This window comes from Melanaphis sacchari, unplaced genomic scaffold (genome assembly GCF_002803265.2).
Source record: "Melanaphis sacchari strain LSU unplaced genomic scaffold, SCAv2.0 Contig41_pilon_pilon, whole genome shotgun sequence".
In the NCBI taxonomy this organism is placed as follows: domain Eukaryota; kingdom Metazoa; phylum Arthropoda; class Insecta; order Hemiptera; family Aphididae; genus Melanaphis; species Melanaphis sacchari.
The window spans coordinates 761,405-774,721 of NW_020271269.1; the positions used below are offsets into that span (position 1 = coordinate 761,405).

General features: G+C 27.8%; 1 protein-coding gene across 1 annotated transcript; it reads left to right on the forward strand.

Annotated features, from left to right (window-relative positions):
• The first annotated feature begins 9,370 nt into the window (after positions 1 to 9,370).
• On the forward strand, positions 9,371 to 11,952 carry LOC112597475. Its single transcript, XM_025343539.1, has 2 exons — positions 9,371 to 10,075; positions 10,591 to 11,952. Exons 1-2 carry the CDS (start codon positions 9,371 to 9,373, stop codon positions 11,776 to 11,778), a joined length of 1,893 nt encoding a protein of 630 aa, XP_025199324.1. The 3' UTR covers positions 11,779 to 11,952.
• Positions 11,953 to 13,317: the final 1,365 nt, after the last annotated feature.

A 13,317-nucleotide genomic window follows, 5' to 3' on the forward strand; every position in this document is an offset into this window, starting at 1 on the left:
TTAATACAACTAAAGCAGTAAAATATTATTACAGTCTTTATGCTATTTTAATTAAAATAATAATTATACAAGTAAAGAAACTTATGGCGTTGAAAAAGCTTTAGTGTATAATTTAATATTTGGTTAAAAATGTATTTTAAGAATAAACTAAAGAACGATAACAATGCGCTTGATTTAGGATACAAGAAGATAATATTGTTTTTAAATGTACGATAATTCATGAATATTAAGTTAGTATTATAACTACAATAACAGTTTTAGTTGTAATTTAATATTGATAAACCCAATATTTTATAACCTCTCTTGAAATGTCTAAGATTTTTTACAAAAAAAAAAAAAAAAAAATGAATTTAACTTTATTCTCATTGTCAATTATCACTATTATAATATGATATTTTAAGTTTTAATTTTATTTGTTTCCTGATAATTTAAGACTACCTCCAATTAATAAATATATAATAAATTAAACACGAATATATTGTATATTATGTCCATCCATTAACTTTTATAAATATTCTACAGTAATAAATGTAAATAAATGTAATATATATAAGTACTATTTTTTTTTATTATTTTTTTTTTTAATTCACAGCTATTTAAACTTAATGATAGTCGATAAACCACATCATTTGCACCTAATTTCTTTTAGTAGATGAATAATTAATTAACACTTAAAATATTCAATTATACATTGTAGGCAAAAATCAAATATCAATAGATTTTAATTTATAACATAATAGGTTTGTTGTTCCTTCCCCCTTCACAGTACCGCACAACAAAAACAAAAAGTACCTTAAATTGATTTTAGACGGAAGACATTATTTTTAATTAAATTGATAATTTAAATTCATATTATTACTTTTTTTATTTGTTATAAATACAAGTTAATTTTTTTTTAATGAAAATAAACATTAACCTACTCCTCGTATTATGCATTGTTTTATACTAATAATATCACTTTAGTTAAGTTGGTTAGCTTGTATAAAACTAATAACTTAGTCATTGAATTATAATATAACGTATTTAAATTTCAAGTTAATTGAATTAGTGTAATATGCTTTAAGAAATAAAACATATTAAAATCGCAATTATCAAGAATTTTTTATTTATTGTATATTACAGACAGTAATTTATATATATTTAACATCGAAATGTCACGTACATTACACTAGCATTACTGAACTTGAAACAAAGAAAAAATAAGTATTATCCCATTAATTATTATGGTAGGTATGTCATTAAAATGAATTTTAGCGATCCTTATTTACAAGTAATTTATACAAAATTATAAGAGGGGATGGCGTAACATTACTCCAGTACCCTTGATGTTTTTTTTTTTTTTTTTTTCAAACAATTAACAAATGAGGAACACATAGAGAGTTAAAGTCCAAACACAGCAATAATATTTCATTTTGTGTTTTAAAGTGTTGCTAATCATATTTTTATTCACTATTTTGTATTTATTACCATTCTTAATAAATTTTCCTCGAAATTCTCAAAGTTTATCAAAAACTAGTTAATTCACGATATTTGATTCAAAGAAAATACAAGTAAAGTAATTTAAGTTTCAAACCCATAATGCACGCATTGCACATCTATTATCATTTATCTTTCATTTAGTTAAACAGAAACAGTTTGTAATTTTCGTACAATGAAATAATATGTTATACAGACGGTGTGATTATATTAATTTAATTCGAAATACTATTATTACTCAAATTAAGTTAATAACTTTAAAAACATACTTCTCTTTAGGAAATGAATACATTACTATCGATATGGAATGATATAAGTACAAAAAAAAGTAAAAGGTAGGCAAGAGGATAATTGAATATCGTTATTTATATATTTGGTACTACTTATGAGGAACTTTTTACTGTATGTTCAAACTTTAGTAATAAAAATTGTACATTTGAAACATTTTCAAATACATATCTATTTGTAAATGTTCACGACTATGACCGACTTTATAAAAATTAACACTTCAATTTCTTATAAGGTGACAATGTATTTAAAAGAAAAATGAAAATATCTAGAAAAAAATCATACGTAATTTCTTGTATTAAGTTTTCAAGATGTTGGTTTGAGTGACAAAAAATGTATCTAAATTTATAAAACTAAAACATAAAAATTTGAAGACTTCAAATGTTTATAAATAACTCAAAGAAAAAAAACATTAAAAAATTTTTAAAAGTTCTCACTATCAGAAAATGATTATATTAAAATTTATGAACATTTTGAGTATCTACAGTTTGTTTGTTTTTAATTACAACAAAATATCTAGTACCGTTGAAGAAGAAGAAATATTTATTACATGGGTAAATATACAATGTCATAAAAATTTAAAATTCAGACACTCATAAAAAATGTATTAGAATTTTTGGTAGTTTTTTTTTTTTTAATAAAGATTCGATTGCTTAAAAAAAAAACAAAACAAAACAAAACTTGTATCACATTTTCTAGAAAATATTTTTTTAACAATATTCACTGTAAAAAAAAAAAAAAAAAAATTGAAATTGTAAATGCTAATAAATTGCTCAAATGCAATCAGAAAATTTTAAAATTATATTCATGTATTAAAAATTTAAAAAAATAAAACAAATACATATAACGCATTGAACTGAAATTGAATAGGTACCAAATATAACGTACCTATAAGCTTTAAGTACTTACAACAAAACAACTTAATAGCTTTTTATACGCATTCAAGTAGACGTACAAACAAGAAGCTAGGAACAAGGATATTTGGTAGGTATAAATGTACTCTGCTGAGCACCATAGTGTGTATGAAAAACTATTACTACTAATTCGCCCAGTGGAGGTTTTATCCTGGTTTATATAATATTATACAACACATGTGCCCATGCTATCTGTAAATTATACAGCTGCGACTAAATGCGCACTTAGATTATTATGGATTTGGTCGTGTAAATTAACGATATAATAATTAATTAATATTAATACACGTGAGTAAGTAGTGTGTACGGTTAATTGGCGGCTTATAATATTTGATGTGCATCGTGTTACAAGTTGAACCAAAGTCATTAGTCTCTTGGACCCGTTTCATAATTAGGTACTATATACGTCTGTAGTCTATACTATATAGGCTATAGTTTATACTAATTACCGGTTCGGAGACGTGTACTAATAAATATAACATGATAATAATAATTGAGTATAACTTGAATACCTGCAATTGTCAATAATAATATTGTATCATGAGTCGTGACTCGTTATATATTGGAGCGATAAAAAAACAAATGATACGGCTAAAAAGGGTTGTAAATAATTAACGAATCTTCTGTACAATAGGTATCGAATTTACATCGTCATTGAATAAGTAATAATTTAATGTATGTGTCAAGTTTGAATTCAATGATAAATCGTTACACATAAAAAATATTTCTAAATGAGGACCGGCATATTAAAAATAATGTTGTGTAACATAAAAATGCTGTTTAGCTAATTCATTTTACTGTTAAAATACAGTAGATTGAATTAAAACTTGCCGAACATATTGCATTTGAAATAGCCATTACGCGTACAAAATATAATCATATGTATAAAACTTCCAAGTGCCCGAGAAAAATATTTTTGAAATACAATAAAGCATTCAAAAATATTATTCTTCTATTAAATATCTAATTTCACGCAAATAAAAATTTAAAATGTCTATGAAAAAAAATATTTTTCTTATTTTTTTTTTATTCTTTACTTAAAGTATGAACTATCCATAAAAAAATATTTTATGAAATCTAAGTTATACAAATTAAATTATTTTTATACAACTTCAACTACAAAATAATTTGCAAATTTTCATATTATAAACGAAATGTATCAACATTTTATCTTAAATCAATAAATGTTTAAAATAAATGCTATTCATTGGTAAGCGTAGGTTACTGAAAAAAAGTAGACCAATGACTCATTTTTTTTTTTTTTTATGTTCGTAATAGTTTGAATAAGGTTTTTATTAAAAAAAAAAAAAAATTAGAAGTTTTCTGGAAAATTCAAAAATTTGGGAAAAACCGAAAATACCTTTTTTGATAGGATTTTTGTATAAACTCTCGATTTTATGTGTGTATATAACTTTTCGGGTCAGTTAAACAATATAAAAATTCTTTATAGGCAAAACAATGTTTATTATTATATATTATACTAGATATCTGTACATTTATTGCAATTTAGGAATTTTAAATCTATAATTATATAATAAAGTTAAAATGTTTGTTTATTTGAACATTCTAATTTCTGGAAGTATCAGATGAATATAAAAATTTATTTTTGGATTTAATGGCATAATTATTTAAGAAGGTTAAAAACTGTTTAACGTCACATTTTGACCTTTACAGACCAAGCAAAAATAATTAAATATCAGAAAAAAAACACTAAACAAAAACGAAGAACAGCGTGATAAGATCATACTATAAAATAGGTAATATCTTAAAATAAGTCTTTAAATTTTTATAATGACATTATTTGCGTACAATAAAATTCATAAAATACATAAAAGTTGTAAATTTCCACGAATAATGTTTTTGAATTAAATGAAAATAATTACCATGTAAAACTGGAAATTAAAAACAAAGTAACGTTGGAATTCACATTAATTTATCATGTGCAATTTGATTTTAAACATATATTTAAACATGAAATAAAATTTCTGTATATTATATTGTTTAGTTTAATTCGAAGCGCCGTAATTAAATGATAATTTTCTGGTAACTTAATATAAATTTAAGAAGTCAAGATAAACGACGTAAATCCAATATCGTATAAGTAATGCTCATACGTATTTTATTTTAAGGTTTTTTTTTTTTTTTTCGTAGATTTATTTTATTGAACTTTTATTGAAAACTTTCAATCAGTTTTTAAGAACATAAAGACAAACAAACAAATATTAATTTAATTTATACACACTCACATGTAAGTGTGTTTGTGTTCGAAATCATCAAGATATTTGATAAGACATTTTTAAATTTTATATATTATTGATCTATGAATACTGCAGTCACATAGTTTACCTAATCTTATACTGAAAACTGCAATTTAGTATATAATTTATAGGTTTTGAAACATAAGTGTTATCGTGACAAATTAATGATATGCACATACATAATTAAACGATGTAAAGTTTTGAATAGTGCCAGTATTATATTAGGTACATATTTATAATTTGCATAATATGTAGTTATTACTTATTACTACTTTCTAGCCTTAAGTAACAATAGTGATTAATAACAATGTTAAGTCGACAGTAAAGTAACATTATATATATATATATATACCTATATATTGTAAGCCCTGAGTTTTATTGTCTATTAATAGTTAACCAACTTATATTTATCAAGTAGATTAGGTGTCCATTTATAATAACAATAATAATATAAAATTTTTGAATTAATACTTTTCAGTGTGTTTATCATAATATTTATATAGCTATACTATCTATTCTGCAGTAAAAATGGTCTAAAACAATATTTTCAAAATAAACTGTGGAAGTTTCAATAAACTATATTGAGTATTAAATTTTGGTACTGTAATAAGTAGGGTTAGGATGTTCATGATTTTGCATATTTTTTTTTTTAGGTTGTCCAATAGCATCCATTCTTATACAGAAATATGTTTCATGATATTTATATTCAAAATATCATAATTTTATTTTGCATATAAGTGCATATTTTACCATTTTTTTTAAAAAGTGCATAATTTGTGTTTTTTTCTATTTTTAAGCGCATATTTGACGGTTTTCGATGCAAATTGCTGAAAAACACTGTAATTTTATATTTTACTGAATCTTATATAAGTTTGATTATCTGTATTTCACATATTATCATTTATCACTTATTTATTGTTGAGAATTCAATATTATGGTTTTACCTATTCGGAGTAAATAATATAAAGGTACTTACTTAAATAGAATTTTCGATAAGCTTCGTCAATTGTCACAGTCAAAACTTATCTTAAAACTGCGAGTCATTAAAATTTTATCAGATATTTTAACAGAACGTATATATATAATAAATCTAAATTAAATTATAATAATTTAAATAAATACAATTTTTTACATAGAGATTTTTTGTTCAATAGATTCAAAAACGTATTAGCACCAAACAGACGAAGATTTACAGCGGAACATTTAAAACAAACTTTAATTATTCAATGCAACTCTTTTTAATTTTTTTATATTTTATTTAATTTTTTCAGTTTTTTTCAATTTGTCTATAATAATAAATGTTTATTGCATTTTTTGTCCAAAAATTTCTTTATTTTTTAATGCATGTTTTTCAAATTGTTCATGCATATTTAGTTGATTTTTAGTGCATAAGTGCATACATATTCATACATTTTTTAGTGCATAAATATCCTAACCCTAGTAATAAGTAAGTATTAATAAATATATTAATACTAATATATACTAATATATATAATTCATATACCACATAGTATAAGCTTTTAGGAATACGAATATAGCATTTATTAATTACTAAACACTTATTGGTAACATAAGATAGTTGTAATAAATGTTACTTAAAAAAAATTAAATACAGTTCTGAACTACAAATAAAAAATTTTTGTAGGAGAGATTGTAATCATAGAAATAAGATAAAAAAAAAAAAAAATAGTCTTCTTATATATCTAAGTTGTTCTTTGAATTTGATACTACCCATTTTAAAAACCAATTATTCATAACAGCATCTATAAGTTTCAAAACTAAATTTTTTGGTTATAAACCAGAACTGTGAATTTTTAAAACAAATATTAAATACATTTTTTCTCATGATTTTTGATCATTGAAATAATACTGCCAAACAAATTGCTCTCCATCCATTCATCTATCTCTATTACGGTAGTATTACCTACGGAATACGACTGTAAAAACATGTAAGTATGTAGCGTGAATAAGAACAGTACCTACGTGAAAAATCTTACAATAAAATACAGATTTTTTAAAAATGCTATTAAAGCTTAAAAAAAAAAGTAACCTAAACTACTCCCGTGTCGACACTTTAAATAGATATTTATAACGTCCATTAAATGCTCGTTAGGATACGATTCTCAAAAATAAATATTCAACTAAGGAATTAAAAATTAAAAAACGTATACAGTCGTTTAAAAAATTAAAAATTTTATGATTTACAAGGATAGGATATTAAAATACTTTTCAGACATGTTGCAAACTTTAAAAAAAAATCAGTATTTACCTTAAATATAAAATATATACGCACCACTCAGCGTCGGGATCATTATTTAAACCTCCGTCACGGGTCACAGAAAACTTTTGTCGCGCGTGAGTTCAGCTCGCACGTCCGGAACCACTCACTAACTCTCCCCACAACCACCACCACCACAACATACCTCCATGTGCGAATAACATTGCAACGCCCAGTGCCAACGCACATTGGTTTTCTAAAATTTCTGCTTCGTATTTACTGTAGAGAAATAACTACAATGGCTGTAGAAAAAAAAAAACACACCAAACGTCTTTGCAATCACACTCGCCATTTGCGTTCCATTTATTGCATATACCTTACCTGTATCGATCGTCGATTACCGCCAATATCATTTTGTTTCATTTATTTTTCTTCGTATTTATTGTACACCGTCTTTATAACTTAAGTAATAGTACTGTTATCACATAAAAGTACCCTGTAATGCCCTAGTGTTTATAATGTAGTAAATCATTTTTTATACGTTATTTTTAAGTATTTAATCTAAGGAAAACTAATATTTTAATTATTTTTTAGAATTTTCAAGATACTCGTTTTTTAAAGTTAACAACGTATAATTAATCACTAAATATTTACTTACTCACTTGATAACTAAAAACTCTACCTGCTCTATAACTCAAAACAATTTAATTATGTTGTAATTATTATTTTTTTAAATAATTTGAATCTTAGTTTAAAAACTGGCATAAGTATATTATGTATGCGATTCTATTTGAATTATTTTGCGATATTCCAGTTTTTCAATGTACGTTAACGTTATTATACGTATATGAATCTATATTGATAATACAATTATTTTAATATTAAAAACAGTAAATATTTTTATATAAAGAACATAATATTTTTGTTGATTAATTACTTGGGTTTCATGGCTTATAAGCATAATTTTCAATTTATTTATTTATTTATTTATTTTTTGAAATTTTTATTAAACACTGTTTAATATTTTGAGTTTTTTCCAGTAGATGAAAATAGATGGAATAATAGAATTTACTGAGAATAAAACAAAGAGAAAAAATAAAAATTGTATAGAACATTACATATTTCTTTTGAAAATTATTTTAAGATCCCACCTAATTTCTATTAAAATATTTAAGTAACTTTTATTGTGAATTATGTGTATTTAAATAATTTCCTCGAAATATTGTATGAAAATAAAACTAAATAACAATGTACATACCATTATTCTGACAAATAATATGACATAATAATATTCAAAAATAATATCATTGTTTAAAATTAATGAATTTTAACTAAATTCAATAGCTATTTGAAAGTATTTAATTTAATTAAACTGTTGTTTATGTATAAACTTGGATATGAATAAACATGTATTATACGTCAACGGTTTTCTCCATAATGAATAGTTTTCACTTTTTAGTAGCCTTTTTTAGCTTATAGATTTATTCTATTATGTACACTGCATATATTTTGATATTTTCAAATAAAAATTTTACGGTATTTTTGTTTTAAGGAATCCAATTGATTAATTCTAATTGCTGTTAAAAATATTTTGGCATAAAAAAGTCTCGAGTTAGATGATAAAATGTTCTATACTTATAAATTCAGAAAATCGGTGTATTTATAAATTTTTGTCGATTATCTTTTGGGATAGCACCTAATACAGAAAGCTTATTATATTATTAGTTAAAAAAAAATTATTGCGTTTGACAATGTACCTACCTAATTTTTGCTCAGACTTAGTTTTTAATGGAATACAACTGATCCATATTATACATAGAATAATATGACAGGTATACAAAATAAGTTTAAGAACTTCTGGTGTATAATTTGAACATTACATAAATGTGATTAAAAGAGTGATGATAGCGTTATTATAAGTCGATAAGGGTAGTTATTTATATTGATATAACTATGTGTAGATAAAAATATTACGTACAGTCTGAAATTAAACTTACAAGACAAGTATATACTGCATAAAACGCGCAATGCCACCAGTCGCTGAGCTAAGAGTTTCGTTACCTTAGAAACGAACGGTTTCCGCTCCGGCGATAATCCTGACAACAATTTATAATTAATTCAATGAAACATGTACATATTATAATACAAATAAGTACATGAAACTTCTCCTAGTCTGCAATTAGTTGGACTGGTGGACGATCAAGACGACAATGGTGATGCTGCGACCCACCGTTGCTGTGATATGCATGACGGCCGTCGTAGTTACACAGTTATGGATTGGACGAGTCAATGCCTTGGCTCGGACTCCTATCAAATGGCTAATAAATACGGGAAACTTAGCAGGTCGATGGCCGCCGCCGCAGTGGACCGGAAGGAACGGCTGCAGCAATAACACTGCGACGCCAAACACTATCAGCCGGATGCAGATGATCCGCGGTGGCACAGCGGCCGTGTTGGTCATGCCCACCGGAGACGGTGGCCAAAGATGTTGCGCAGATGGCACGGTGGCACAGTTTTCCTTGGGCCTGGTGTGCCTCAAACACGGTATCAACAACCTGTATCCGATTGTGCAACCGTTTCCAGATTGGCGGACGTTCGTAGACGTGGATTCACCGGATCCGGAACCGGTGTCGGAACAAGACCGAGAAACTACAAAATCGGACGAAATCGATCAGCGCTCTACCGAAATTCTCACTGAAAAGCGTTACGGTAGTAATCACGATCGTCAGCGTATCGTGAACGCTGTGGACGCATTCCTGGACGATCGGGGACGGATTCTCTGGATTCTGGACGCGGGCCGTGCGGGTGAAGACGCGTGTCACGGCAACACGCCGACCAGTGATCGAACTGCGTCCGAGGCTGAGAAGGATGATCAGTCATTACAACCAAAGTTTGTCGCTATTGATGTATATACGAACCAGGTATATTACAACATTATAATACGAAATTTACCACGATGAATGGGTGAATTCGGATCAGGTGGTAATAGTTAATTAACAGGATAGACCATCCTGTGAGTGTTGTGTTGAAATACAATTTCAGTTTTTATCATGTTTTGGTCTAAGACACACTATGCGTCGGTTGTAGAAACTTTTTTCCAAACTAAGCAATTAATCACTGTGAAATTTCACATGCTTGATATCTGTGGAGATGGTCACTATGTGTCTGATATTGTGTTTCTTACAAAAATTCCATTTATTACAGAATCTAGTAAAAACAATATAAATTTAATTTGATTAATCTTTTGAGTTAAATTATATTTTTTTGGAATCTATTTATTTATTTTTTTTTTTTTATGACACCCTCCGTATATATAGCAATCCTTACAAAATATCCATATGTTATAAAACATTCAAATAAAAATGTAATCGATTTGTTTAAGGTATAAGTATCAGCTATTATATGGTGCATCAAATTTTAGAATTTCGTGTTTCAGATCATCAATATTGTAAGTCTGTCTCGGGTGTGGCGACCTGGTGTGAGCTGTTTCCAGTACATAGTGTCCATTTACCTGGACGCCGACGAAAACGATAACAATAATCGTACATCAAACAATGAAACAACTAGAGGAAGTGACAGAGTGAATAGTTGCACGTTAGACTGGCCGCTAGTAGTTGTCGGCGATGCAGGCACTAATCGTGTGTTGGTGTACACACACAGCAACGACAGATTCGCTGAGATCATATTACCGATGGAAGAAGAACACAATGCATTACACGATGCCGACAAGAAAACCGGTACAAACGACCCAGATGATGACGGTGACAGCCAACAAGATGTGAAAAAACCAAAACATCGTCGGCATTCCCGATGGCCGACGCCTCCGATCCGAGATATACTCTATCTAGCTCCACTATCAATCAGGCCAGGTCAACTCAGACTGTTAATCACCTACTACGGTTGCCGTGAAGTGTACAAACTCCGATTGCAACTCTCTACCTCCGATCCGCTGTCTTACGAAGACAATCCCGAAACCGGTACAACCTCAGTATCACTGTCACCGATTATTGGCACTCTAGCAGTTCTCGGTCGAAAACCGTGCCGGATGGTCATACTCGGCACGGACCGCCGGCAGACAGACGTTATCGGTGAGAATTTTGCGGGCGGGGGGACTACCGTTTACTTTCGGTTGGAAAATACTAACGACATATGGTCGTGGAAAATATTTAGCGGAAGGAAAAAGTTGACCGGATCATTTTTGTACATCGATGAACGTGACTTCCGGTTAGTCCGGCTTGGTCGGACGTGTCGCGTCCCTGTCGCGATTTCAGCTGCACCAGCGTCCGTCGAGAACGGCGTCGACGATGTGGACCGAAACTCGGAAGATTTCAAAAAGACCGACTCGCAAAAGCAAATCCGGCAAATTTTGTGGATGCTGGAGACAAACTTTGTCGATCACTTTGCTGGTACTGCAGACCGGATGGGCGCGAATGCCAAGCTACAGCCAATCGAAGTGCCACTCAACTACGACAATGCCAATCTCGCCCGCTCACTGAGTTTCAAAGCTATGATGCAAAATTTACCACTTCGAATTCAACCAACTAAAGATCTTTGTTCTCAGAAAAATTCCAATCACAGGAAACGACAACAGTCGTCGAAACGATGTAGCAACGCTTTCATATGACGCTTCGTGAGACAATTATTATTGGATGAATTGCGTATTTGCCCCATGGTGTGATGGTGGTTTTAATTTCCTTTATATCAAATATATTGAGCTAAATTCTAATTAGCAAACAACAAACGCAATGAATCTCAGTCTTCAAGCATTTCGTGTATTGATGTATACGGGCTATAAACATATGCATTATTATATTAGCTAGTTGCGGTGCAAGAACAAATTCAAGACACAATTTATTCTTGACAAACTATGCACGCGTCAGTTAAAATAATTTTTGTAAAAAATTAACAAGTTAACTCTATATTACAATATTAATATATAATATATATATTATTATAAATCTGTAAAACGCGCGTTATTTTTAATAATGTCTACACATTTGATTTCGGTTATAAAATTTAGTATTCAAAATAATAATAATAATAATAATATTAGTTATTTAATAAACGTAATCATTTTTATTGATAAAATGTTGTTATTTAAAATTGTATTTATATCTGCATGTAATATACCGTTGCACAATAATAAAAAAAAAACAACAATATATTTTTATAATATGTATTTCTGATTTGTATCTATCTAAAATGTTACACTTTAATTTAAACTCAAGACATTTCAATTATTTCATTTTAGTAAATCTTAACTTCTAAACTTAAAAAAGAGGTAAATATTTTCTAAAAACAATCCACATAAATATATATATAATGTACCTATATATATTTAATCTAAAACTGGATCCTATTTATAAAATGTCTTAATTCTACATTATTTATTTCACCGTTTTAATCATAGTTTTCTTCATCTTTCAACTTAGATCTCTTTTAAAGTTAAACATTTCGATGTTATTGCTAATCTGTCTAATATTGATCAACTATTTGAGTTTGTAATCCTCCATTGAATCCAATTGTCCGATAATTATTAAATAAAAATCTGACGAATGTCGTGGATCACGCCCTTGTCGATAAATTATTACAATGTTTTATTTTGTGTTCACTTTGTTCCTTATAGATTTTTTTCATTAAAAATTTGCACTAATTTAACCACAGTATTACATTTAGATTATCGATTAAAACATATCTCTATCACTGATACGTTATAGCAGTGATATATTAATATTTAACGGAGAAACATGACATAATTTAAATGTTAATAATATCAGACAAATCGTTTAGTTATACTGAGTACGTATATAATTAAACGTATATTGAAATAAAATATTAATATAATAAATTTTACTTAACCGATGACCCAGTGCTATAAACCAAACAATCGATAAAACGAGACTACAAGCTTTGACGCACGAATATGTAATAGACTAAAGGATTATATTATTATAATTTTTATAAATGTTGTTAATAGTTATTAAAATATAGTTAAACCTTTATGGTGGGGTTCTGTGATAATATAAAATAAATCTAAGATAACACATGTATCTGGCTATTTTAGATATATGCATAAAGTAAACCCTCCCTTAACGGTCACCTATAGCGAATACCTCAAAAAAAAAAAAAAAAAAACGTGAACATTTTTATTATTTATCTGTTG

What these genes read in the sequence shown, in the direction of transcription:
- LOC112597475 (XM_025343539.1), top strand. Translation starts at nt 9,371, where the DNA reads ATGCTGCGACCCACCGTTGCTGTGATATGCATGACGGCCGTCGTAGTT. An exon ending in TTGATGTATATACGAACCAG is followed by an intron (nt 10,076 to 10,590) that starts GTATATTACAAC and finishes TTCGTGTTTCAG; the next exon opens with ATCATCAATATTGTAAGTCT.